The 27,618-nt window shown below is 52.2% G+C and overlaps 1 protein-coding gene across 13 annotated transcripts; it reads left to right on the top strand.

The window, feature by feature from the left end:
- Positions 1-629: 629 nt before the first annotated feature.
- Positions 630-22,853, top strand: Cercam (cerebral endothelial cell adhesion molecule). 13 transcript variants are annotated; one of them, XM_048812959.1, is made up of 16 exons: positions 630-819; positions 3,291-3,437; positions 11,781-11,912; positions 12,136-12,195; positions 14,630-14,740; positions 14,904-15,021; positions 15,620-15,754; positions 15,891-16,095; positions 17,680-17,799; positions 18,116-18,192; positions 18,276-18,382; positions 19,330-19,462; positions 20,876-21,003; positions 21,152-21,355; positions 21,881-22,127; positions 22,347-22,853. In XM_048812959.1, the coding sequence occupies exons 3-15, from the start codon at positions 11,797-11,799 to the stop codon at positions 22,125-22,127; spliced, it is 1,761 nt and encodes a 586-aa protein (XP_048668916.1). In that variant the 5' UTR covers positions 630-819; positions 3,291-3,437; positions 11,781-11,796; the 3' UTR covers positions 22,347-22,853. The 13 variants fall into 13 exon arrangements, with proteins under 13 accessions (XP_048668916.1, XP_015352994.1, XP_015352993.1 ...); XM_015497508.2 differs by lacking the exons at positions 630-819; positions 3,291-3,437 and adding an exon at positions 9,345-9,409; XM_015497507.2 differs by lacking the exons at positions 630-819; positions 3,291-3,437 and adding an exon at positions 9,447-9,998.
- Positions 22,854-27,618: the final 4,765 nt, after the last annotated feature.

Genomic DNA, 27,618 nt, shown 5'->3' with positions numbered 1-27,618 from the left:
ATCCTGGCACCGAGCCAGGTGGTGAGGCCGTACCAGTGTGTCGAGGTCCTCCTGCTTCCTGAGCCAGTCATAGTTCCAATTGTACCCTCCTGCCCCTTAGACTGCAGCCTCCTCCAGTCCCTTGTCCACCCCTTTTCTACCTTCTGAATTTATTTCCCTCTTCGCCATCCCCCTATTTTCCCTTTCTCTCTTCTCGGGAGTGGCCCCTTCTTCCCCAGTCCCCCATGCAGCTGAGAAGACTTGTGGCTGCTGTGTTCCCGCAGCAAGGATGGCAGGGAGCTCTGTGAAGGAGGGAGGGTGGGCGGTGATCTCGCTCCCTGGTGCCCTGGCTTGCTGCTGGCCGCCGGCCTGGGGTGGGGATAGGCCAGTCTGAAAGGAGTCAGTGTGGAGAGAGGAAAAGCAAACACCAATACCGCAATGTGGGCCCCACCGGCCTGGGGGTGCGGTGGGGGAATGGAGCAGGGGCCTGGGTCTTCTTAGCCTTTCCATCGGCCCTCTCCCTACTCCTGAGTAGTGCCTCCTTGGACCCTTGGCATGGTGTCCACAGGAGAGTGGGGCTAGGGTTTGGTGATAAGCCTTCTAGGAGATACCCTCACTCAAATCTTTCCCTGTCCCTCACCCACCCCCAGGCCAGTGCCCTTCCTGTCCAAAGGTGCCAGGAAAATCTGGGCCTGGGAAGGGCTGGCCCAGTACCTGAGGGCTGCCTGACTGGCTCTCCTCAGCCACAGGAACTGGGCAGGCAGTCACCTTGTGCTAGAGACACCCCAGCAGTGCCATCCACCTCCAGGGCAGAGGGGAACCCCAAGATGCTCTCCCCAGGTAAGTGCCCCTCTGGCCACAGCCAGGAAGTGAGGGAGGGAGAGGCTGACCTTGATGGGTTTCCTCAGGACACCCCACAAGCTCTGAGTCCCAAGATATGTGGCATTTTCTGTTGGACTGTCTTATCCTCTGTCTGTGGCTCGTGTGTCACTCACAGGTGTTTTGGTGCAGGGAGCTGAAAGGATGTTTGGAGAATCTAGAGGAAAACCCTGGGAATGAGGGGAGGTGGGAGGGCCTGGAGCCTAGGTTGTAGGACTCCTGGATTCCAAGCCACATTTTTTTTTTTTTTTGAGATGGATTCTCACCATGTTGCTGAGGCTGGCTTTGAACTTCTGAATTCCAGTGTTCCTTCTGCCTTAGCCTTTCTGATAGCTGGGACTGTAGTCACAGCACTCTGCCAAAACTGACTTTGATTAGACTTGGCGAAATCAGAGGCTGCTTTAACACTTTGGAATCTAAAAGACTTTTGGAATGAACTCAGAAAGTTCATCCTGGATGAACAGCAAATCAGTGGATGTGGTGTTCAAACCAGTCAGGCCCCTTTACACACGGAGGCCAGTACCGTTTGTGCTGTGGTCATCACCCCTGGCCACCTTTATCCCTCCCTTTCCAGACAGTTTTGCCCTTTTGGACTTAGGAGGCTGGTTGCTCTGGGCGTGGTGGTGCACATCTGTGGTCCCAGTGACTTGGCAGGCTGAGGCAGAAGGATCACAACTTACAGAGACGCTGTCCCAAAATAAATAAATAAATAAAGGGGGGTTGGGATGTATCTCAGTGGTAGAGCACTCCTGGATTCAATCCCCAGTGTCACAGGAAAGAAAGAAAAATAATAAGGGCTGGTTGTGGGTAGAAGAGGAGCAGGGTCTGAACAGCACCTCAGGTCCCCTCCCTTTCTGTCCCTGCCCTGGCACCATAACATGGAAAGAGCTGGAAGCCAGAGCAATCACTGCTGTGCCTCAGAGTAGCTAGTCTCCTCTGATCCTCCCTGGGGATTCAGGGTTGGCCTTTGCTTACAAATCCCAGAGAACAGGGACCTCTTTGCTCTGGGTGTCTAACCATGACTGCATGCTACAGGGCCCCAGAGGTGCCCACTGTGAAGTGTCCCAGCCTGTGGGACCCAACTTGGGAGGATCGTGCCAAGTAGAAACAGGGTGTCCACATTGTGTCAAACTCTGCTCGGAGGTCTTCCTGTACCTCCCTGAAAAGTCACCACAGTCCTACAAGTTGGGTTCAGTTTTATAGACTAGAAAACCATGGCACAGAGGGTTGAAGTAACCTGTTCATGGACACACAGCCAGGAAAAGTCAGAGCTGGAATTCCAGCTCACAGCCGGGCTGGCTCCAGAGCCCCAAGCTCTTAAATGTTCTTCTACATGGCCTCTAATTCCTCAGAGGCCTGCACTGGGGGTTACTGTGTCCAGTCCACTGAGTCTGGGTGTCCACCCTGGCCAATCTCTGGGCACAGACAAGAACCAATCTAGTTTTTAAAGGCACCTGCTCCAAGGGTGGAATTCCCCCTGGGGGTAATCAGACATTTATTTATTCATAGCCTTCTGGCTGGGAGGGGAGGCCCACCCACCCGGAACTCTCTAGTCTCAGCTGCCTCCATGCTCCTGTCCTTCCCACTGGAGTATAATCAGGAGTAAAGCAGCCTGGCCATGACAGCCTCCAAGCTGGGACCCTGGACAAGTGACTCAACTTTTTTTTTGGGGGGGTGGGGTGGGGGAGGGAGTTACCAGGGATTGAACTCGGGGGCACTCCACCACTGAGCCACATCCCCAGCCCTATTTTGAATTTTATTTAGAGACAGGGTCTCACTGAGTTGCTTAGTGCCTTGCTTTTGCTAAGGCTGGCTTTGAACTCGTGATCTTCCTGCCTCAGCCTTCCAAGCTGCTGGGATTACAGGCAAGCACCAGTGCACCCAGCATGACTCAACTTTTTTGAGCCTCATTTTATCAAGGTTAATTTCTACCTGCTTGTGAAGTGCATGAGGTTTAAATGATTAAAGGGACTGAAGGCTAGACAGGGTTGTCCTATCAGCATAGTGCCAGCACCTAGGAAGTACCCAGATAAAGTGGAGTATATGTCCTTTCACCAACGTCATCATCCCATGATCTTGCTCTGGTTTTTTTTTTTTGTTTGTTTTTGTTTGGTGGGGGGGAGACAGATTTCATGTTGCCCAGACTGGTCTCAAACTCCTGGGTACAAGGGATCCTCCCACCTCTGCCTCCTGAATAGCTGGGACTACAGGCACTTGCCACTTGCCGAGCCATAATTATTGAAATCCTTCTGCCCACAAGATCAGAATCTCCTGCTTTAGTCTTGTACTTGAGCCTTATTACAGAAAGGGAAACTGAGGCCACGGTGAGGAAGGACTTGCTCAGGGTCACACCGCAAACTGGTGATGGAGTGGGAAGTGGCTATTATGACATAGTTGGATCCCACTCTTTTTTCACCTCCTGCCCACCTCAGGTTATCCCCCATTGTGCCCTGGGTCCATAGCCTGGTACCCAGTTTAGCCTAGGCAGAACCCAGGAGAGAAATGGGCAGCGGTTGGTGGAATCCACACTGAGGTCTGCTCGTTCTCAGCCCTGGCTCTTTGTCTGCTGCTTTGTGATGGTAAGTGCTGCTCCTAAATCAGTTCTGTGACACTGTTATTGTTGCCCAGGGCGCAAAGAGTCTAAACTTTTCCCCTGAGGTCAAGAATGTGGCCGGTCCCCAAGCCGCCCAGCGTAAGGCCTGGGTGGCTGGGGGTGGGGCTGGGGCCTCACCCCGAGCTGGGGCGAGATGTGGGGGGGAGGGGGGTCAGCGGGAACAAAACGCTTTGAAATGCCTCCTCTCCATCACTGCCAACATTGTCCGCTGCCCGCGGGGGGCCTGGCACCGCCTCCCGGGGCTCCGGCCCCCAGCCCTGGCCAGGCCCGGCCGCATCTGAAAATGGACAGAAGGTTATTGTCCCTTCCCGCAGCCCTTTGTCTGCCCCAGTTCCAGATGTCTAGGCTGGGACCAGGGAACTGACCCATGGTGGGCAGGGGGGAGGGGACAAAGGGGAAGAGCACGGGTCACTGCATCCTGAGGGGTCGTTCCCAGACCCTGAGATCCCACCCAGCCCCAGTCAAGTCACCTTCTGGGCTGTCTTATCCCTCGGATTGTCCCTATTCCCTTGCCCTTTCCCCAGACCAGGTTCTGGCCTCAGGAGAGAAGGCACAGGGAGACAGAGTTAGAACAGGCGGCCTTGGGAGATCCAGCAGATGGGCTGAATTTCACCTCTCCCCAGGTGACTGGTAACTGTGATCTTGGGCACATTGTGGTCCTCTTCCAGCCTGCTTTCCCCTGGACCAGGCTTCACTCACATATTAGGACAGGGCACCCCCCATGTACCCACTCTGTGCTGACCATGGAGGTGCTCCTTGGTGGCACTCAGATCCTTCCAGATTGTGGTTAACGGTTACTCTAGCTTTCCCACCACACCTTCTGTGTTGGGTCCTGGACTAACCACTTGCATTTTCTTATCCTTTCCACAACAAAATCAGGGATGCAGTACCCTTGTTCTTTTCTCCATTTTCCAGTTTTGGAGACTGAAAGATTGAGAAAGAAAGTCCCTTGCCCAAAGGAGGTGCTGAGCTGGAATTCTAGCCCAGGCTGACCGCAGCCACCAGGAGTAATCCACTAATAAATACTTGGAAGGTGTTGCGCACAGCTCCTGGCACAGCGCCCAACTCAACATCCGGGAACTGGTGGGGTGTTAACTCCATCCACTGGTTTCCCCATTTCTCAGAGGCCCAGACTAGGAAAAGAGAGCCAGGGTCAGAGGGCTCAGGGAAACTTAAACAGCAATACCTGGTGTGTGTGCGTGGTGGGGGGGGTGATTCCAGAGCCATCAGGATTGGCCAGATAAGCAGGTTTCAAACCCTACTCGCTGTGAGCTATGACTTAGACTCTCTATATTTTGGTTTCCTCGTTTCCTCTTCTGGAAAGTAAATATGTTCCCCACATCATGAGGTTGTTGGGAAAAGGAAATCAGGTGATGCATCTTAAGCACTCAGCACAATGGCTGCCACACATCAAACAGTTAAGGGTGGGTATTAGTACTATAATTATTCTGATAAAATTTGATGGCCCTTTGAACCTCCGCATCACCTGGGTTCACCTGAGGACAAGGCTCTGTGTGAGTAGCAAGTTAGCAGTTGTTGGGGGTGCGGGGGATAAGATACTCCATCTTCTTGGAGTCCTTAAAAGTCCTTGGGACAGGATACTCTGTGGGTTTGGGGAAGGCAAAAAGGATGAGGCCAGGAGGAAGAAGGGCCGCCTGGGCTGGAGGAGTTAACAGCTCCCAGGCCCTGGCCCAGCAGGGCTGCCACGCTGCAGCAGAGCAACGATTTTAGCAGAGGAGCCAGGGCTACTTCCTGATGGGCAAAACAGCTGGTTGCCCAGGGAAAACAGCTGGCCTGGTCCCAGCCTCCTGAGAGCAAGGCAGAGCCTCAGAAGAGGACAGCTCCTCATCTGGGGTCCTGAAAGAGGAGGGCATGACCAAGAGGGAGAGGGTAGTCCTTCAGGATGTGTGTGGGTGTTGGGTGGACCCCTGGAGATGAGAGGGGTGTGAGCAGATTCCAAGAGCAAAGGAAGGATATGCTGACTCTAAACAGGGCAGGGGTGCCTCCAGATGGGATTCAGGGGTCTCAGTTTTCCCTCAAATAGGGAACATGAGGGACAGGGTTGCATATGGAAGACAAGCCTCTGCTCAGTCCTCTTGGAAGTGGGCTTGGAACCAGAGGTGGGGAGGGGGCCCAGGCTGGGCTCTCAGATTCCCATCAGCTGAGCTGCACCAGGAGCAGGGCCAGGGGCCCATCCTCTGACCAGGATCCTGGGCTTCCTTGGTTACAAAGCAGGACGCGACCCAGAGAGCCCCCAACTCAGGAGCTGTGAAGCTGGCAACTGGTAAGAGCTCTATCCAAGCATCCTCCCTGCTTTGGGTCCCCATTCCTAGCCTGCTTCGCTACCAGGTCATGAGAACTCCCAACCAGAGTGCCTCTCCTGCTTTGGGGCACCTCCAGGTTGTTCCTTCTCATTAGCAAGCGATACCTGGGACCTCGAATGAGGTTGGGCAAGGTAGGAAGATGGCTAATGGGGGAGTGGCCAGACCCCATTTAGCCTGAGCTGCCTACCAGGGCCACTGACCTCCAAGTCCCAGCAGCCTGGCACCCCTATTTTCTCTCTGACCAAGGGGGTTCTTCTAGCCTATCTACTTAACCCTCAGGTAAGGGCTGGCCCCCAATTTGGGTGTGCCAGCCTTAGTACCCCTCTCTCTGGTAAAGGCCAGACTGTAAAACCTCTGCCAGTTAGTAGCAGACCTTGGAACTCAGGCTCCCAGCCCGATGTGGGTCTTGGGGAGGGGGCCAGTTCTCTCAGGGTCTCTAGCTTATGAAGCCAGAGTGAAGCCTGAGGTGCTGGCGCCACCATCTGGTTTGGTCCAGAACTGAAATGAGTTTTGGAGGGGCGGAAACTGAACCCAACTAGGGGTGGATAGGTCTGTTTTTTGTTTTTGTTTTTGTTTTTAATATTTATTTTTTAGTTTTTTGGTGAACACAATATCATTATTTTATTTTTATATGGTGCTGAGGATCAAACCCAGTGCCTCATACATGCTATAGACAAGCGCTCTACCACTGAGCCACTACCTCAGGCGCGATAGGTCTGGTTTGGATCCTGCTCAGCAGGGTGGACCCCAACAATCATTTTTTTTTTAATATTTATTGTTTAGTTTTCGGCAGACAAAACATCTTTATTTGTATGTGGTGCTGAGGATCGAACCCAGCGCCGCACGTATGCCAGGCGAGCACGCTACCGTTTGAGCCACATCCCTAGCCCCCAACAATCATTTTTTTCCCCAGGCGTGTACCCAACATAACCTGGATGAGGACTTAGGCCTCATAGATCAGCAATTGCAAACTTTAGTCTGAATCAGAATTACCTGAAAGGCTTTTTAAAACATTGCCGAGGGCCCGGGGTATAACTCAGTGAAAGAGCACTTTTATAGCATGTGCAAAACCCTGGGTTCAACCCCCAGTATCCCACATACGAAAAAAAACAGATTGCTTGGCATCCACTCAAAGAGCCTGATTCTCTAGGCATGGGATGGGGACTAGAATTTGCATTTCCAACAGTTTCCAGATGGGGCTGATGGGTCCATGCTTTGACAACTACCGTAGCTTTTGAGTTTCTGTGAATTTGACTAATGTTACTCTTGAAGGGTATATTCTTATGACTATTTTGCAGAACAAATAAATGAGCATTAGGGCTGGGGATATGGCTCAGGTGGTAGCGCGCTCGCCTGGCATGCGTGCGGCCTGGGTTCGATCCTCAGCACCACATACAAACGAAGATGTTGTGTCCGCCGATAACTAAAAAATAAATATTAAAAATTCTCTCTCTCTCTCTCTCTCTCTCTCTCTCACACACACACACACACACACTCTCTCACTCTCTCTCTCTCTCTCTTTAAAAAACAAAAACAAAAAAAAACAACAAATAAATGAGCATTAAATGAGACTACAGGCACTTGAGTAGCTCACCTCCATTCATAACCCAATTGTTTTTCTCTTTTTTGTACTGGGGATTGAAACCAAGGGGCACTTTACCACTAAGCCACATCTCCATCCCTTTTTATTTTTTATATTGAGACAGGGTATCACTAAGTTGCTAAGGGCCTCACTAAGTTGCTAAGGCTGGCCTTGAACTTGTGATCCTCCTGCCTTAGCCTCCCAAGTTGCTGGGATTACAGGCATGTGCCACTGTCCCTGACCTCAATCAACCATATGTCTATGGAGAGCCTACCCGATGCCCTGTGCCCATGGGTCCTGCACCAGGGGTAGGGACGGGATGGTGAATGTGGAGGATGGTCCCTGATGTAAAACTCAGAGCCAGATGAGTCTGTCATGAGCTTTCTCAACTAGAGTTCCAAAGGCAACACAAAATAAGGTCCAAAACAATGCTGGGTTTTCACATTCCACTTGCCTTTTCTGGGTCCTCTCCATTTAGTAACTAACCCACCATATTCAAGCTAGTGACAATGGCCATCCTGATTTCTTGCTCTGTCATCCACATCCAATCCCACAGGGCCTGTGGGCTCTGCCTCCACCATACATCTTAGCTCCACCCACCAGAATCATCTCTCTGTGAACTGGGATCTCCCAGGTTTCATCTCTGCCCCCAGGTCCATCTCCTTTTTTCTTTTTTCTTTAATTTATTTTTAGGTGTAGATGGACACAACACAATGCCTTTATTTTTATGTGGTGCTGAGGATTGAACTCGGGTCCCGCCTGTGCTAGGCGAGCGCTCTACTGCTGAGCCACAATCCCAGCCCCCAGGTCCATCTTCTGAGTAGTAGTTAGAGCAGTTTTTTTTAAAGTAAATCACATAATTCCTCTGCTGACTTGCTCATTGTCTTCCTAGCTATTGGACTTTAAAAAAAAATCTAGGAGCTAGAGTAAATCACAAATTTTGCATGCATGAGGCTCTAGTTCCATTCCCAGCACTGCAGGAAAAAAAATTCAAAATCCTGTCCTGGTTTCAAGGCCCTGGGTAGCCAGGCTGAGTCCACCCACTGGATCTCCCATTTTCCCACATTACCCTGCTGCCTTGCTCCAGCCACACTGGCTTTCTTGCCTGCTCCACCTCAGGACTTTTGCACCACCTCTCCCTCCATATGGAACACTTTTCTTCAGATCTTCCTTTGATCCACTCCTCCTTATACTCCAAAATGTCTTCCAGATCTTTCTGGGTGTTGTCCCACTTCCAGCTACTCTCTGTTCTTATTCAGTTGTTCTAATTTGTTTATACTACCTACCATTCCTTGAGCTTATTTATTTATGGGTTTGTCTGTCTCCTGTCTATCTACCCTCATGAACATCCTAACAGCAGAGACTATGTCTGTCTTTTTTTTTTTAATTTTTTTTAGATGTATGGACCTGTATTTTATCCATTTATTTACATGCGATGCTGAGAATCAAACCCAGGGCCTCACACATGTTAGGCAAGTGCTCTTACCACTGAGCCACAACTCCAGCCCCTTATGTCTGTCTTTTGCACCTCAGAACCCACAGGACCTCGAGTTCTCTGTGCACTCAGCACATGCTCAGTAAATATCTGCTGAGTGGATAGAGTAGGAGGCTATGTAGGGGTATGCCCCCCAGACATCGCAGCAAGGAAGGCTTTCCAGAGGAAGGAAGTGCAGCTGAGACTGCAGGGCCTTAGTGCAGGAGTCACCCTGGAAGGGAAAGGCCAGTCCATACAGAAGGACCTAGAAAACAACAACAGAAAAGGGATATAGGAAGGTCCAAAGTGTGGAGCATTCTGGAAACTGTAAATTGTTCAATTTGACTGGGGTAGAAGCTGGGCAGGGTCAGAAATCAGAGGAGCTGGAGAAGTAGAAGGCAGGACACTTGGCCTTATTACTCCCTGAAGAATTGGAGCTCCGTGGCAGTGGGAACAGTGTCCTGGCGGGCATTTTAGAATGGGCTGCTGAGTGCAGAATGCTTTCTATGAAGAAAGCTTGGTGGTGGTCCTGGGGTGCTGGGAGGTGCCGTGCCCAGGTGAGTGATGTCAGTGCCCTGAGCCAGGTAGGTGGTGATGCAGAAGGAAGGACGTGGCCACGTGTGCAGGAGACATTGAGGAGCAGCCTGGCCAGGGCTGAATGGGGGAGTCAGAGTCCAAGTCTCAACCTGCAGGGACTCTGTGGACAGACGTGCTGTTCCCTGGAGGTAGGGAGGAAAGAGCAGGTTTTGGGAAAGACTGGGGTTCTGTGTTGGATTGGTCGAGTGAGTTGGGTCCAGGTGGAAAGTTGTACAGTTTAGGGTTCCGGAAAGAGGGAGTGGTCCGTGCAGTCGGCCACCAAGGGAGGCTGCACCCTCTTGGATGACATATGAAGAGGAAGTGTCCACTGGGGGAGTGGCTGGAGGACGCTGGACTCTAGCAGCCTTGGCTTGGGTCAAGCAGTGAACGGAAGTGAAACCAGAAGTGGAGTGCAGATTTCTCTGTCAAGAAGTTTGGAGGGAGAGCAACAGTGCTGCTGCTGGGAGCCTCGCAGATGCCTTAGTGTTTTCTTATTTGAAGTTGGAAAGGATTCAAGTCCTTTGGAATTTGGAAGGAAGGATCCAGAAGAGAGGGAGGTTGGCAATACAGGTAGGGCAAGGGGATGGCATGGAGCCCAGGTGGTTGAGGAAGGGAGCCTCTTCCTTTGTAACAGGCAAGGAAAGCAGAATCCAGCTTGGATGCCAGGGGGCTGGGAATGAGAGTTCCCAGGCAATGGCTTCTATTTTCTCCAAAAAGTGGCAGGGGGAGATCCCTGGATGGTTCTGGAAACTGTGAATTGGCCATAGAGTGGGGACCTTGGAAGACTGGGGGCATTTGAAATGCCACTGAGGGGAATGGGCAGGGAGCACAGGAAACAGGGCTGCTGGCATGAGTGAGAGCCCATCTGAGGGTGGAGATCAGCAATCTGCAGTGGCTCCAACCTGGCCTTCAGCAAGATGGCTATAGGGTTTTTCCAGACAGAGGTGACAGGAAAATCCTATGGGCTGGAAGTCAGTGATAACTGGTGACTGGGCACCGGGAAGGTAAGAAGGGAAGAAATAGAAAGGTCAGTGCACTGGGTGGGAGGAGAGGACTCCATGCCAGGGAAGAATCTGGAAGTCCCCATCTTAGTTCATTGGGCTGTTATAACAAAATGCATTATTTATTTATTTTTGCAGTGCTGGGGATTAAATCTAGGACACTGTGCGCGTTAAGCATCCCCAGCCCTAGACTGGGTAATTTATAAACAGGAATTTATTGCTCACAGTTCTAGAGGCTGGGAAGTTCAAGGTCAAGGTGCCAGCAGATTTGGTGTCTGGTGAGGTTCTGTTCCTCAGAGTGGTGCCTTTTAGTCATGTACTCTTTTGTTAGGAGTGGGGAACAACCTTTTTCAGGCCTCTCTCTTTTGAAAAAAAATTTATTAAAACAAAAATTTTTTTTTGGCAGGGCCTAATACATGCTGGGTTTTAGGACTCAATCTCTCAGTCTCTCTCTCTCTCTCTCTCTCTCTCTCTCTGGTACCAGAAATTGAACTCAGGGGGACTCAGTTACTGAGCCACATCCCCAGCCCTATTTTGTATTCTATTAGAGACAGGGTCTCACTGAATTGCTAAGCGCCTTGCTGTTGCTAAGGCTAGCTTTGAACTTATGATCCTCCTGTCTCAGCCTCCTGAGCTGCTGGGATTACAGGTGGGCGCCACCACACCCTGCTCAGGTCTCTTTTTTAAGGAGAAAACCCTCATGATCTAATCATCTTTCAAAGGTTACCTCTCTTTTTCTTTATTTTTTAAATTTTGCAGTAATGGGGACAAAACCCAGGGTGCTCTACCCCATGCTACTCTCCAGCCCTCCCTCCCCACCTTTTTAGACAGGGTCTTGCTAAATTGCTGAGGCCAGCCTTGAATTTGCAATTCTCCTGCCTTAACCTGGCAAGTTGCTGGGTTTACAGGCATGTGCCACCACACCTGGTCCTGAAGACTTTTAATACCAAAGATGTCAGTCACTAGGTTTTTTTTTTTTTTTTTTAATATTTATTATTTTTTTTTAGTTCTCGGCGGACACAACATCTTTGTTTGTATGTGGTGCTGAGGATCGAACCCGGGTCGCACGCATGCCAGGCAAGCGCGCTACCGCTTGAGCCACATCCCTAGCCCCAGTCACTAGGTTTTAACATGAGTGTTGGGGTTCAGGAACATTCAGACTATATCACCCCCTGGACCAATAGGGATGGGCAGAGGGTCTAGGGTGGGGAAGTGACAGGGACATTGTTTGACTTTAAAAAGGGAATCCTGGGACCTGGAGTGCCTTCCAGCCAGAGGCTACCATATAAGGGAGGGGACCCAAGATGCTTTCATGGGACCTAGATCCCTTCTCTGGCCCTTCTCACTTTAGGGCCACTGGCCTGGAAATGGCCCAGCTGGAATTTGAAACACTGGAAGCTGTAACTGAAGCCTTTGGAGCCAGGCCTTGGACCAGGATGCCAGAGTTCAACATGCTCCCCACCACCAACACGCTCACCCTTAGGTAAGCCCATTCTTTGCATGGTCCCACCCAGCCCCTGCCCATGGGGATAGCATGCACCAGTCCAATTCCCCTTCCTGACCCTGGAAATAGGCTAAGAGTGTTCATATGGGAATAGGGAGGGTGAATAAAGGGGACCTCTTTTCTCCAGCTCTTCCTTCCACTTCTGAGCTTTTCGGAAGTAGGACTTCATGCCAAGAGCTTCAAGTGCATTCATTCTTTGAAGGAAACTCTCATCAGCTGGATGGCGCCCCATCAAACTCAGAACTTCCCGCGCTCCAGGCAAGTAAGTACTCCACTACTAAGCTACATCCCCCAGCTCGCATCAGCCGGTTTTGCCGCTCAGGATCCTTGAGGCTCCTGTCCCTCTCCCAGAGGAGACTGGAGACTCCCTTCCATCCCAGCAGGGTCCTAGGATCTGGCTCTGCCCCAGGGAGGCTGTATCTCCTGCTTTGGAAGGGGGCTGGGTCACCATTAGGGGTTCTGTAGTGCCCTATACTAGACTCAGTCTGAGTGGACTTTTGCTCTCTTAAAGAGCCGAAGCAGTGCTGGTGCCGGCCACCACGGCGAGGACTGGACATGCGGGGGTGCCAGGCGCAGAACGCTGCGGGAAGGCGTACCCAGGTCAGGGGGACTTCGACCCCGCCCCTAGAGCAGAGGCTTCCTCTCCGGCCCTCACGTCTCCTCGCGCTTCTGCGAGTTCGCGCCTGGGCCCGCCAGAGGGCGCCCGGGGCGGAGGAGGAGCGGGAGCCCGGGCGCCCCGGGAATGCCAGGCCGAGTGGGTCCCACAGCGTGGGTGCGGCTGAGGTCCGTGCGTCTGCCGGACTGCCAGGGAACTGGCATTCAGGGAAGTCCTGGTTCCAGGGGTTGAGCGCTCAGGGAACGGGCGTTCTCCGACACCGGGCCGCTCCAATGCAGTCACCCCGGATCCTCCCTGGCCCCTTTGGCCGCTCTGGGAGGGACTGTTGACGGGCTGCGACCTGGCCTCCAGCCTCGGCCTCCTGGTGCCGGGGTGGAGCGCAGGCTGAAGCACCCGCGCGCACCCCAGNCATGGGCGTTATGCTCGCCGCCCGGCTGCTGGGACTGCTGCTCCTGCTAGGGCTGCGGCTCCAGGCTGCGGGCATCGCGGAGCCACCGCTGCCCACCGTGGTGCTTGCCATCCTGGCTCGAAATGCCGAGCACTCACTGCCCCACTACCTGGGCGCATTGGAGCGGCTGGACTACCCCCGGGCCAGGGTGGCCCTCTGGTGAGAGACCCCGGCGCAGGCATCGCTAGGCACCAAGCCCCAAGCCTCGCGATTCGCCCCTCAAGTCTCTGAGCATCCCGCCTAGGACCTCCATCATTTTGGGGGACAGGACAGGCCTCTGAGGCCATAGGTCGACCCACCCCTGCTTCCGGCCCCCTGCTCCTCCTCTTGGGGCCTCCTCTGGGTAATTTGGGTCCATCCCTTCTTGTCCCAGCCCACAGAGCCTAAGCTGAACCCCAGTGGGATCTGTTGTCGCTTGACTTGTGGTGGAGTGGACAGGAACCTCTGGAGTCCCTTGGAACCTAATGTGGCAGAGACCAGTCAAGCTGAAGGTTCCTGGGGAGCAGATGGGGTTGAGTCAGCCCTGGGCCCTATACTATGTGGAGAGTCAGGCTGGCTCCCTCCAGCCTATCTGGGTAGAGGGGTAGGTAAGTCCTGCCAGCCAAGGGCAGCATCCCCCTCCTGGGAGCCTCCCTCTGACATCCCCATAGGGCAGCACTGAGATCAGAGACCACAGCCCCCAGTTTAAAGACTAGACAGGGAGGAGTCCCAAGCTGAGGTCAGGGATAAACTGAGAGAAATGACAAACTACCCCTCACAGCAAACCAAAGTTGGTCTGGGGTGGAGTCATGGCCTGCAAAGGCAGCCCACAGTCACAGTCTGGGAGTGAGTTAGTTCCCACCCCATAAGACTTGACACGTAGTTAGTCTTCACTTCTAGGGAATTGGCTTAAAGGGGCAGCATCATCTAAAAGCTTGGCTCTTGGCTAAGTCTACCACTTCTGGGTATGAGAGCCCCTTCCCCAGGAGACAGGAGGCTGTGCTCCATGGCAGCAGAGCTTTGGCCCATCAGCATTTCTCAGGGACACTCAGGGCATGGTTTAGTCCTCATTACAACCTGTGGGTGGAGGAAAGTAGCAGCTCTTTTGTCTAATTCTGATTCAGAGAGGAAAAGGGCCTGGCTAGTGGTCACAAGGCAAAGAAGGAAGGTAACTAGGGAATGTGGAACCTTAAAGCCATCCTTAAAAATGCACTCCCAGCAGCTCCAGAGGGAGGCTGAGGCAGGAGGATCACAAGTTCAAGACCTACCTCCACAACTTAGTGAAACCCTGTCTCAAAATAAAAAGGTGTGGGGATGTAGTTCAGTGACTGAGTACCCCCGGGGCTCAATCCCCAGCCAAATAAATAAATTAAAAAAAAACCCACTTATTTGTGACTTTGGTTATGACATAGGCACGCAGCTTAAAGTTAAAGAGGGAGGATGCAAAGCCTAAAGAGGGACAGGACTTGTTTGAGGTCACACAGCAAGTCACAGACTGACGATAGGGACTTGGCTGTCCTGGTTTCATTCCTTCTATTCTAACACACTTCTTCGCTGCTCCCAGGAGAGGCCAGCCTCAAAGGTGTGGGTGCACCTGAATCAAGATTGCCTTCTGTGATTGTGCCCCCTCACCTTTTCCTCCTCTGTCCCCAGGTGTGCCACAGATCACAATATGGACAACACCACAGAGATGCTGCAGGAGTGGCTGGCAGCTGTGGGCAGTGACTATGCAGCTGTGTTCTGGAGGCCTGAGGGGGAGTCCAGGTTGTGATCTGAGGGATGGATACTGGGGAAGATGGGAAACAGTCGCATCCCAGAGACAAGAAGAGGGAGCCTAGAGCCACAGCCTTCAGGAAAGGGCTGCACTGCAGAGAGGGAGAGGCATGGTAACTACCCATGGGAACAGCTCATCTCTTTACTCCCTTAGGTCCTACCCAAGTGAAGAGGGTCCCAAGCACTGGACCAAAGAAAGGCACCAGTTTCTGATGGAATTGAAGCAGGAAGCCCTGACTTTTGCCAGGAATTGGGGGGCTGACTATGTCCTGGTAAAGAATCCTGGCTTGGATTGGGCTTCTGTGGTGTCTGTCCCTGATATAAATCTTGATGTGACTTGATCATCAGGCTGAACCCAGGGCCTTGTGCATGTGAAGCAGGCACTCTACCAACTGAGCTCTATCCCCAGCCCCATCAAGCTGAATCTTTCAGAGCCAGATCAGATGTTGAGCTGGAATCCTGTGTTTGATCTCAGACTGGGTAGTAAACCAGGATCCCAGAGACAGATCCTAAAATATTTACTGAGCCTAGATTCCTAGGTAAGTGTCCAGAGTATAAACTGAGCCTGGATCCCTGCATTAGAGCTCAGAGTCAGTCTTTGGATCCACTCCAGGTCTCAGATAAGGTTTCTAGATAAACTACTCTGTTCTGCTCTCTGGGTCTGGTCTCTAAGCCGGAGTCCTAGACTAGATCCTGGTTCAGAAACACATCTATTGGGTTTATTGGTTAGGACTCTATAAGGAAATGCCCACTGGATCCTAGCAGCTGTTCCGGGTCTCTGGCAATCTGGAGGGATTCTTGCTTCATGAGCTCTTTGGGGGGTCTGCTGCCCAGACAGGCCTTGGGCCCCTGACATCCCCCTCCCCAAAGTTTGCAGACACAGATAACATTCTGACCAACAACCAGACGTTGAGGCTTTTGGTGGAGAAGGGGCTGCCAGTGGTGGCCCCAATGCTGGACTCCCAGACCTACTACTCCAACTTCTGGTGTGGGATCACCCCCCAGGTGAGGGTGGGGCTGGGATGTCAGGAGGCTGAGGTCCTGGGAGGAGGGGCATGAAGAGCAGAGAGCCTGGAGGCCCTGGGGTCTGTGGGCTGAGGCAGGGGAGTTGCTCATAGCTGAGAGCATCCCCCTTCCCCAGGGCTACTACCGCCGCACAGCTGAATACTTCCCCACCAAGAACCGCCAGCGCCGGGGCTGCTTCCGGGTCCCCATGGTCCACTCTACCTTCCTGCTGTCCCTGCGGGCTGAGGGGACATCTCAGTTCGCCTTCTACCCACCTCATCCCAACTACACTTGGCCCTTCGATGACATCATCGTCTTCGCCTATGCCTGTCAGGCCGCTGGTGAGGACTAGCCCTCCTTGAGCATTTCTTGGAGGCCCCTGAGCGTTTGCACATGCTGCTCCCTCTGCCTGGCATGCCCTTGCCTGCTCTGCATTTCTTCTTGTCAACTCCTGTCTGGCCTTTGGGTCAGAGCATTTCTTGAGTCTACTGCCTTTCTGGCTGCCACCGTTGTGGCACTTTCGTGTATTCCTTCACTAGGCAGATATTTATGGAGCACCTGACATGTTTGAGGCAGTGGGGAAAGAGTGGTGAGTAGATTCAGGCAGTCCTTGCCCTCCCGGAGCTTCCAGTTCAGTCAATCAAAAGACCACACGAATCAGTGTTCAATCACAACCACTACAGGAAGGGGAGCTGTGTGTGTGTGTGGTGCTGGGGCTCGAGCCCAGGGCCTCACGTATGCTAGGCAAGCGCTCTGTTACTGTGCTACATCTCTAGTCTGTGAACTCGTGATCATAGGTACTCTGGAGGGTTAGACTAGAGCTTCCTGGTCAAGGAAGTCTTCCTGGAGGGAGTGAACTTCTGGTCTGTGATCTAAAATCTGAGCAGGCAGACACGCGTGGTGCATGCCTATCATCCCAGCAACTCAGGAGACTGAGTCAGGAGGGTCACAAGATGGAGGCCAGCCTCAGCAACTTAGTGAGAACCTGTCACAAAGTAAAATAAAAAGGTCTCAGTGTGTAAAGCTCTGGACACTGGGGCAACCCTGAGGGGCTGTACCACTGAGCCACATCCCCAGCATCCCCAGCCCTTTTTATTTTTTTGAGATGGGGTCTTGCCAAGTTGCTTAGGGCCTCTCGAAGTTGTTGAGGCTTGCTTCAAACTTGTGATCCTCCTGCCTCAGCCTCCCGAGTTGCTGGGATGCCAGGCATGCGCCACCGCACCTGGCTCTGTTAGTTTCTCGTTGCTACTACTACTTCGATGAGCAGCCACTATTAATTGGTCAGCGTGTGAAGGAATCTGGCGGAAAGTGGTTTTATCTCCATCACTCAGGCTTCTACATGTGCTGTTGTGCCCTTGCTCTGATCAGGGTCTGTGTGCAGTGCTGGGCATGGGTTAGCTTTAAAACAGACACTGAGTGCCTTAATAATTAATAAAGGTGACAGTTTTGTGTATGTGATCCTGGAACTGAACCTTGGGCCTTGTACATGCCAGGCAAGTACTCTACCATTGGGCTACATCCCCAGCTTGAAGGTGACAGATATTGAAGGGGAAAAAAGGTCACTGTGGCTCTCAGGTAGAAGACAGTGTGAAGGGGCAGTGGGGGTGGGGAGAGTTGGGAGTTCAGGGGTGTAGCCACAGGACTTGCTGCCATCCCTCAGCTAGGGTCCTGCTCCTTCCTCACCTGACTCCCTGAGGGCAGGCACCCCATATGTCTAGCTCAACACCACAGCCCCAGTGCCTTGCAGGTGTCCTAGACAGGTCTGTTCAGTAAGCCACCATCTGCTGTTGTGTGTCCCACAGGTAGGGAGCTGAGTCCCAGAGAAGACTCACACACTGGGTTCCTGGCAGGTACTGCACCGGGGGCCTCTGCTGGGTCCTGCAAGCCCTAGCTCAGTTCTGGCACTCCTTGACCTCTCTCTACAGGGGTCTCCGTCCATGTGTGCAATGAGCAACGTTATGGATACATGAACGTAGGGGTGAAGTCCCACCAGACCCTGGAGGATGAGAAGGTCAACTTCATCCACCTGATCTTAGAAGCACTGGGTGAGGGCTGGGAGCCTGCCCCGCCCACCTGCTGGCTGGTCCCCTGCCTCCCCTTGCTGACCCTTTCCTAGGCCCCAGACTCAAGTCCGCTGGGCTTGGGATTCTAGCCTTTCCCCTAACTTGTTCCGTGATGCTGAGCAAGCCCCTTCTGTGGGCCTTTCTTCCTGTCTGCTATGGGGCGGGCAGATCTGTCATCCCAGCCTTTTCTGCCCAGTCTTCTGCTGAGGGGGCAGGAATGAGGCTGGGGGCAAGGACTGCAGGCTGGCTGTCCCCAGAAGTTGGTGAGCTCATGATTAGGGTGTGCTTCCCTTTGCAGTGGATGGGCCTCCCATGCAGGCCTCAGCTCACGTATCTCGACCTCCGAAGAGGCCCAGCAAGATGGGTTTTGATGAGGTATATCTCCCAACCTGTGGAACTGGGGACAGGGGGTGGTGGTCTCTCCCCTCCCCCTGGCCCCACCCCTCTGTCTCCTCCAGATCTTTGTCATCAGCCTGGCCCGTAGGCCCAACCGCCGAGAGCGCATGCTGAGCTCGCTCTGGGAGATGGAGATCTCTGGGCGGGTAGTGGATGCTGTGGATGGCAGGTGAGGCTTCCTGTGGATGGGGTCCAAGGGGACAGCCTAGTCCATCTCTGAGCTCCTGGGAGTGGGTAAAGCAGAAGAGTTGAATTAGTTGCCTGTTCCAGGAAGCATCCAAATAGGGCCTGAAGAATAGGTCTTAGGGAATTCCAGGGCAGACAGATGCAGGACAGGACACCCTCGCTCAGCCCACTAGAGGGAGGAGGTAGAGTGGCTAAGGCTCCAGACCTGGGTTCTGCACTGCCACTTTCCAGCTCTGTGACCTTGGGCAAGTTGCCCCCATCTCTCTGCCCTGTTCTGTAAATGGCAAATAATTCTGCCTGGCTCTTCCTGTTTTGCAAGGGTCCAGTGAAGATTCAGCCAGAGCTCAACACCTCTTAGTGCTGTAAAGGGTCAAGTGTCCTTGATACCACTCCTCTCCATCCTGGACTTAAGTCCCTGATGGGTGGGGGTGGGTGCATCCCAGCCATATTCCTTGGGGAATGCCAAGGCCAGGTTTCTCCAGCCAACCGGGCCTTGTGGCCCGTATGCCCGTCACAGTTTGAGCCCTCCCTGTCTTTCTTTCCCTTCAGTGCTCGGATGGAACGCAGGCTCTTGTGCATACTAGGACAATGCTTTAGCATTGAGCCATGTGCCCAGCCCACCCCCAGCGCTTTTGCTTGTAGGATGTCCATCCTTTGCTTGGTCATCTGCCCGAGAAGTAGCTACCACGGTGCCCATGTTCACCTTGGGGGGCTTCCCCCCAGGCAGCCCCCTCTGTGGAGCTCAGGACCTCCTGAGGTGATGCTGGTTCCCTCCAGTCACTGACAGCTTTAGACCACAGAAAGGAATTACAGGGCTTAAACCTCCTTTGAACTAGACTCTGTTGTGACTGTCACCAACATGTGCCGGTGAGGCCCTCTGGAGGAGTCTCTGGCTGGCACCTGTCATTCCATTACACCTGTGTCCTGCAGGATGCTCAATAGCAGTATCCTCAGGAGCCTTGGCGTGGACCTGCTTCCTGGCTACCAGGACCCCTACTCGGGTCGCACACTGACCAAGGGTGAGGTGGGCTGCTTCCTCAGCCACTACTCCATCTGGAAAGAGGTGAGGATACCTGCCTTCTGGGCCACGCCCTTCAGGGACATCAGGGGCTGGCTTGTCCTAGACATGATTGTTTTCCCAGCACTCAGGTGTGCAGGTAAATGAGTGAACGAATGCATCCACAAAGCATCTCTAGGACTTCTCTGTGTCCACAGAGGGTGCCCTGGTTCACTCCACAGTCTCTACTGACCATCTGCTGGGTGCTAGCAGATATTCTGTCGAGGAACACACAGAACAGGAAGAAGGCACATCTGTCTCCTTCCTGCCAGAGGGGGATCTGCCTGGGGCTCAGGGACCAGAGATGGGCACAGAACTCAAGAAAGAACCAAACTCCCAGGGGAGAGAAGCGCAGGCTGTCCCCACAGTGCAGTGGCCCTGTCTGCTGCCCAGGTTGCCATGTGGGCCTCACCGTGGAGAGTCAGGCAGAGTGAAACTGTGGCAAAGGCGCAGAGAAAGCAAGGGCTTTTCAGGAACAGAGACAGGAAGCCTGAGGCGTGGCCTTGCTCATCCCTTGGCCCAGAGGCCTCAGCCAGGGGCCAGGGGGCTGGGCCTCCAATCTCCAGCAATGGTGTGCAGATTCAGTCCTTGTTTTTATTTTCATTTGTTTTGATTTTATAGTGCTGGGAATTGAACCCAGGGCACTCTACCACTGAGCTACGTCCCAGACATTTTTGTTCTTTCTTCTTTATCTTTGAGTCAGAGTCTCACTAACTTGCTGAGGCAAACTTTCAATCCTCCTGCCTCAGCCTCATGAGTAGCTAGCATTTAAGGTGTGCACCATGGCACCCAACTTCTTGTTTTATTTTCTTCTATAGCCACAATATGTATGTATGTGTGTGACCTCATGTTTACATTTATGGTTGATTTTTACCATCTGAACAAATTGAAGGATGACATGGTTCATCATTTACTGAGCTGATTTCATGTTCTTTTCACATTTCCAAAGTTACAGAAAGTATTTTTTCTTTGCAATGTTGGGGGCTGGGGTCTCCCCTCACCCCCACCCAGCCCAGCGTCCTTCCAGAAGCTCAGGAGGCTGAAGAGATGAGCCAAGTCCTGGAGCCCAGCAGTTGCAGGTCTGCTGTGTGCCCTTGGCTGGGCAGTCTCACCTCCTTCCTGTCATGGGGGGTCACATTCCCGCCTCCTGGGTATCCCTGGAGGTGAATGGTAGCACTAGCCCCAGGGATAGAGCAGAGCTCAGTGACCACAGCAAGGGTGGTGATTGCCAAATACTTCTTTTTGGCAAACTAGGCTGGGGATCTTGGGGAGGGCCTGAATTTCATTTCCTAGGCAGTGGCAGCCCCGGTGGGCTTGGGAGTCACTGTGTGAGCCTTGGGATGTAGCTAAGGAAGGCAGATGGGAAGTGGGTAGCTCAAATCTGCAGAGCCATCTCCCTATCCCCACCATGTACCACAGGTAGTGGCCAGGGGTTTGGCCCGGGTGCTGGTATTTGAGGACGACGTGCGCTTTCAGAGCAACTTCCAGGGGCGACTGAAGCAGCTGATGGAGGAGGTGGAGGCCCGGAAGCTTCCATGGGACCTCATGTAGGCAGCCTGCACCCCAGGGGGAAGGGAGAGGGCTGGCTACTTCCTGCTTGGAGTCCTGGCCACTTCCCACCTCTGAACCTGGTTGAGAGGGGACTTGACACCCCAGGACCTACAGTGGCTTCTGGGGCCCTTGATTCACTTGCAGCTACCTTGGCCGAAAGCAGGTGAACCCTGAGGAGGAGGTGGCTGTGGAGGGGCTACCAGGCCTGGTGGTGGCAGGGTACTCCTATTGGACACTGGCATACACTCTGAGTCTGGCAGGCGCCCGCAAGCTGCTGGCCTCCCAGCCTCTACACCGCATGCTGCCTGTGGACGAGTTCCTGCCCATCATGTTTGACCAGCACCCCAAGTGAGGCTTTGTTGGGGCTGGGCAGGGCAGGGGTGTCCCATCCAGGAGCCTATCTCAATAAGTTCCCTCGCTGGGCAGCTGGGGAGGTGGAGCCTGATCAGGCCCAGGTCACCCAAGAGTGACCAGTGGTCAGACCCAGCTGCATGTGAATGCTTTGCTGCCCTCATGTTTTGTTTTTTTTTTTTTTAGTTGTAGGTGGACACAATACGTTTATTTTGTTTGTTTCTATTTTTATGCGGTGCCGGGGATCAAACCCAGTGCCTCATGCATACTAGGCAAGCGCTCTATTACTGAGCCACGACCCAGGCCCCCACCCTCATGGTTTTAATCAAATGGCTTCCCCATTATGAGCCTCAGTTTCCTTATATGGAAAATGGGAATAATAGAAGTCCTACTTCTCAGGGCTGTTGTAAGGACCAGTGGGGAGGGTGGTGGGGGGAGGGGAGGTACCAGGCTCCTAGCTGGTATGGGGTCTGGGATCAGGGGCCCACCTTGGCCCACCTGAACTGTCTTCCTGTTTCACAGTGAGCAGTACAAGGCACACTTCTGGCCAAGGGACCTGCAGGCCTTCTCTGCCCAGCCCCTGCTCGCTGCCCCCACCCACTATGCAGGGGATGCTGAGTGGCTCAGTGACACAGAGACATCCTCTCCTTGGGACGATGACAGCGGCCGCCTCATCAGCTGGACTGGCTCTCAAAAGACCCTGCGTGGCCCTGTCCTGGCTGGCAGCAGTGGGCACAGCCTCCATCCCCAGCCCCGGGATGAGCTCTAGGTGAGGCCCTGCTTACTGGGCTGAGTCTGGACCTGTTTCCACCTCCTCGGCCATCTTCTCTTGTTCTATCACTGGCTTTGTCTTTGTCTCATTGTGTCTTTGACTCGCTCTTGCTCTGGCTGTTCTCTGTACCTGTTGGTGTTTGTCTCTCTCAGTTTGCATCTGACTCCAGTTCTCTCTGTTTTTCTGTTCCTGCTTCTTCCACCTCTGTCCCATCAGGTCCAAACAGTGACTTCAAAGGAGTGCATAGGAGCAGAGGATATTGCTGGCAGGAGCTGCGCCCAGAAGCCACAAAGCCAGAGAGATCTGGCTGTCGCCTTAGACTTGGCCACTCTGCCTCTGGACCAGTCTAGGTTGGGAGAAACCACTCAGAAATGGATCTTGTTTCCCAGAGGTCGCTTAGCAAAAGGGTAGGATTCAAAGACTCCTGACCCTGCTGGGCCTGGTTCATAGCCCCAGGTAGAGGGACAGAGGGGGCTCCTCAGCTCTCAGTTTCATGTTGGGCGGACTCCTGGATCCCTCCCTCCCTAAGGACTCAGCCACTGGTCTCTTCTGTCCCTTCTACCTCCACATCAACAGCCTCCCCTGCTCAACGCCTGGGTCTCACCAGTACCTTCTTTCCTGGCAATGGGAAGTTCAGGGAGGTGGAAGTGGGAGGTAGAGCCCTGCAGACCTGGTGTTAAGCACAGAGTAACCTCAATAAAAGCCAGATGTATTTGCACTTTATACTTTTTAACAAATGGCCAAGCCTCTGCGTCTCTGCTGGCCTGGGAGGGAGGCTTTCCCTATCTAGAGATGAGGAACAGAGGGGAGGGCAGCCAGAGGAGGAGTCAGGCTAGGCTGGCGTCACCTCCTTGCTGTGTGTTCTTGGGCAAGGGCCACCCCATCTTGGCCTTTCTCCCATCCCCAGTGGACTGAGGGTGGGAAGGAAGAAGCTCGTGGGCTGGGTGGTGTAAAATGCTGGGCAGTGAGTGCTCACTTGATGGAGCCATTGTGGTGGTCACTGATATCATCACCATCCTTGCCTTGCTGTTGGTCAAGGAGGCCCAGGCCAGACCCGGAGCTGCTGATTCCAGCTGCTCCCTGACCACTCCTATCTTTGGAGCTCAGAGGAGGTCCAAGTTTCACCTCTGGCCCTAACCAGTGGTGCCACAAGAGGGCGCCAGATTCTAGGCCCTGGACCATCTGGGCCAGGGTACCCTCTGCTCCTGTGAGTTTGAAACCCAGAATGGAGGGCGGGGCATTTGGAACCTGCCCCTATGCAGGGTCATCCCCAGCAGCAACTGCTTGGAAAATGTGCCTTCCTTCCCTCCCATCTGCATAAGCATAGGGCTGGGCCTGGGCCTGTCTCCCATGCCTCCCATGCCTGCAGTTGAGTCAGAGCAGGAGGGAGAAGTCCCTTTGCCTTCGGTAGCTAGCTGCCTTGGCCTCTACCAGGACAGGATCAATGCCCTGGTGTCTTCAGGCTCCCTTCTTCAGAGAAGCCCCTTCCTTACCCCTCTCCATGGCGGACCCACTGGGTGGTGTGAGCACCCCTGTCCCGGCAAAGTCTAGCAGACACCTCTATGGTTGGACTGTCCCTGGGCTCTGTCCTGTGGTGGGGATCAAGGACTTGGCATGACTGTGAGAAGGGCTTTAGGCCAGAGCTGGGGGCTTGGTGCTTTATTTCTTCCCAAAAGGAAAGTCATTAATCCTGAATGGCAAGTCCCTTCTTCTGGTATTCCCTTCATTCAGTGAGCCAGGACCAGGCACTGGGGGTTATAGCAGTAAAAGACACTTCAAAAGTGGACTGGGGAGTGGGGGGCCGGCTCTGTGGTAGAGCACTTGCTTGCACAAGGCCCTGGGTTCAGTCCCAGCACCTTAAAACAAAAACAGACAAAACACCCCAGACCTCGTGGAGCTGCCATCCCAGCAAGGGGGACAGACAACCAGTAAGGAAATTAATTAGAGGCTCTTGGTGCTACAGAGGAGAAGGAGGAGCGAATAGGTAAGTGAACGGGCAAGCCACGTGGAGGTCTGAAGGAAGGCAGAGCAGGCCAGGGGACAGGACTGCAGCCTGAAAGACAACGAAGAGGCCATTGTGGCTGGAGCACAATGGGAAGAGGAGCCAAGGTCAGAACAGGCAGGGCCTTGATGCCAGGTTGGCTTTACTCTGAGATGGAGCCACTGGAGTTGAGGAAAGAGAAGCCACCTGACCTAACTAACTTAGATCAGCATGTCCGACACAGTTTCACCCCAGCACCCAGGCTGCCGTCCTGAGAGGGGACTGTGGGTGGATCCAGAGTGGAACCAGGAGGACCCATGAGGAACCAGGTGTAATAATTCATGTGAGACTCAAGGTGCCTCAGACCAGGTGGTAGCCATGGAGGTGCTAGGGGGTAGAGCAACAGAGTTCCAAGAGGAGGGAACTGCTGAGGGTGACCCTGGGGATTTGACTGAAGAATGGAATTTCCATTGACTGAAATGAGAAAGCACATGGATGGGACTGGTTGGGGACGGATCAAAAGCTCAGGTGCCTAAATTGGAGATCTAGGTGGAGATGTCAAGTAGTAGTTCTCTCTTCTTTTTTTTAAGCCTTTATTTTATTCATTTATTTATGTGCAGTGCTGAGAATTGAACCCAGTACCTCACACATGCTAGGCAAATGCTCTACCACTGAGCCACCACACCCCAGCCACCTCAACTTGTGATGTTCTTAACAGCCTCCCGAGTACCTCGGATTCTTAAATAAAGTATAAAAAAGGGCTTGGGATGTGACTCAGTAGTTGAGCAACCCTGGGTTCAATTCTCGTACCAAAAAAAAAAAAAAAAAAGATGAATTTGACAGGTCATATACTATGTAATCCCATACATATGAGGGATTAGGGATCTTCCTAACAGCCTCCCAAGTACCAGGCATGTACCACTGTGCCTGGCTCCTGTTTGAATTTTTTTTTTCCTTTTTTGTACTAGGGGAACTTAATTACTAAGCCACATCCCTAGCTTCCCCACCACCTTTTTTTTTTTTTTTTTAATCCCTAGCCCTTTTTATTTTTTGTTTTGAGACTTGGTCTCCCTAAGTTACTTAGGGCTTCACTAAATTGCTGAGGCTAGCTTTGAATTTGTGATCCTCCTGTTTCAGCCTCCCTGGCTTCTGGGATTACAGGAATACACTACCATACCTGGATGGAAATCTTTTAAAACCTATTTAGCTGGATATGGTGGCACACGCCTGTAATCCTAGTGATTTAGGAGACTGAGGTAGGAGGATTGCAAGTTCAAGGACATCCTCAGCAAATTAGTGAAGCTCTAAACAACTTAGACTGTCTCAAATAAAAAGGGCTGGGAATACAGCTCAGTGGTGCCCCTGGGTTCAATCTCCAATAAAAAACCTATTTAGATGATGGTTTTTCTAAAAAATCTGCTCCCTCATATCTGCAATAGTAAGTAGCACACTCTCTTGTAAACTCAATATTGTAAGCACCCTGGTGCTCTTTGTGTCTACTGAGGTATAAGGACCATCTGTCCCTTTACTAAGTGACCAAAAACCACTGAGCTTTCTAAGTTCCTTAATCATTTTTAAAGTTATTTTGCTTCTTCCCTCTCTCTGAAGTTGCCAGGATGAAGAACATAGATTCTGGGGCTGGGGATGTAGCTCAGTGGTAGAGCACTCACCTAGCATGAGCAAGGCCCTGAGTTTCATCCCCAGCACCACAAACAAAACTAAACTGTGGGAGTCTACATGGTTAAAGTTCTACCATCTCATGTGACCTGTGTGACCTTGGGATGTTACCTAGCTTCTCTGAACTTTCATTTTCCCGTGTGAAAATGGGGACATGCTGCCTTTCAGTGGGAAGTAATGCATGGTGATTGTTATTTTATCATTTGGTTGTCTGGGGATTATCCCAGAGCCATGAGTGATGATGATTTCTGCTGCAGAGGGCCAAGAAGCATAACTTGAACTGGTTTAACCAATAAAGACATGTGCATAAGTTTCCCCCAAAGATCCATAGATTAAAGACATGTTTCCTACCCTGTAGCACTATTGTGAGGTGGTAGAACCTTTAAGAGATGAAGCCTAGGGGCTGGGGCTATAGCTCGGTGGCAGAACTCTTGTCTAGCATGTGTGAAGCACTTGGTTCCATCCTTAGCACCACATAAAAATAAATAAATAACATGATGGCATTCTGTCCATCTTCACTACCAAAAAATAAATAGGGGCTGGGGTTGTGGCTCAGTGGTAGAATGTTCGCCTTGTACATGCGAGACCCTGGATTTGATCCTCAGCGCCACATACAAATAAATGAATAAAATAAAGGAATCCAAAAAAAAAAAAAAGCTTTAAAAATAAATAAATAAATAAAAATTTTAAAAAAGAGATGGAGCCTAGTGGGAGGTTTTCTTGTCATTGGGGACATGCCCTTGAAGAAGATATAGGGAGCCCAGTCCCTTCCTGTCTCTCCCTTTCATAGTTTGGCCATGAGATGACCAATTTTGCTAAAGCACTACTGCCATGAGAAACTGTCTCACCACACACCCAAAGCAACAAGACTAATATGATCGTGGAATGAGACCTCTGAAACCCTGAGTCAAAATATTCTCTCCATTTTTTTTTCTTGATAATGCTAAGGATGGAAACTAGGACCTTGCATATACCAGACAAGTGCCCTACCACTGAGCTACAAACCCAGCTTTTTAAGTTGATTATCTCAGGTACTTTGTTATAGCAATAGAAGGCTGTCTAACACAACATGTATTGTCTAACCTAACTAAGTGTCCATAAGTGAAGTGAACTTTGAATTTGGTTTAATCTCTGCTTCTTTTTTATCTTTTGGGCCCGTGTATTGGTTTATTCTCAGGTTGGTGGCAAAATGGCTGCTGCCATTCCCAGTGTTCTATCCTAGACCAGAAATACATCCAGTGGAAAGAAGAAGTTTACTTCTAGAGGCTCTCCTGGAAAGAACCCTGGCGTACCTCCCCACATTGGCCCAAGTTGACTCACATGCCCATTTCTGAATTAACTGTTGATGATCACAGGCAGAGGGTAGGATTTTCCTCAGGCAACTAGACTCATCCTCAGGGCCTGAGTTGGCCTGCATGAAGCAGGGTCTGAGGTCACATCCATGTTCCTGTGGGCAGTGAGCATGTGGTACTGATGAGCTGGCATGGTCAAGGTGGTATTCCACACCCTGGATGTCTACTTAAGCAGTCCTGCAGGGATCACCACTGCCTATCCTGGACAGAGGACCTTGAACCTCTTGTTGCAAAGGTTCTGGTCCCATGACCCCAAGGCAGCCCCTGCAACCCCAAGTGAAGCTAGTCCATGGAAGAGGAGGAGACTGTTGTGCGTCATCTCCTCCAAATGGTTCCACAGATTCATTTTCCCAAAGTCCTGATAGCCCTATCTGTTTATAGCTCACCTGTCCTTTTATTTTTTCAGTACTAGGGATTGAACCTTAAAGTGCTCTTCCACTGAAAAACATCCCAGCCCTTTTAAAATTGAGACAGGGTC

Source organism: Marmota marmota, unplaced genomic scaffold (genome assembly GCF_001458135.2).
Source record: "Marmota marmota marmota unplaced genomic scaffold, marMar, whole genome shotgun sequence".
NCBI classification, from domain to species: domain Eukaryota; kingdom Metazoa; phylum Chordata; class Mammalia; order Rodentia; family Sciuridae; genus Marmota; species Marmota marmota.
Note: the sequence above shows the minus strand (reverse complement) of the source record. Positions and strands in the feature narration are given on the sequence as shown.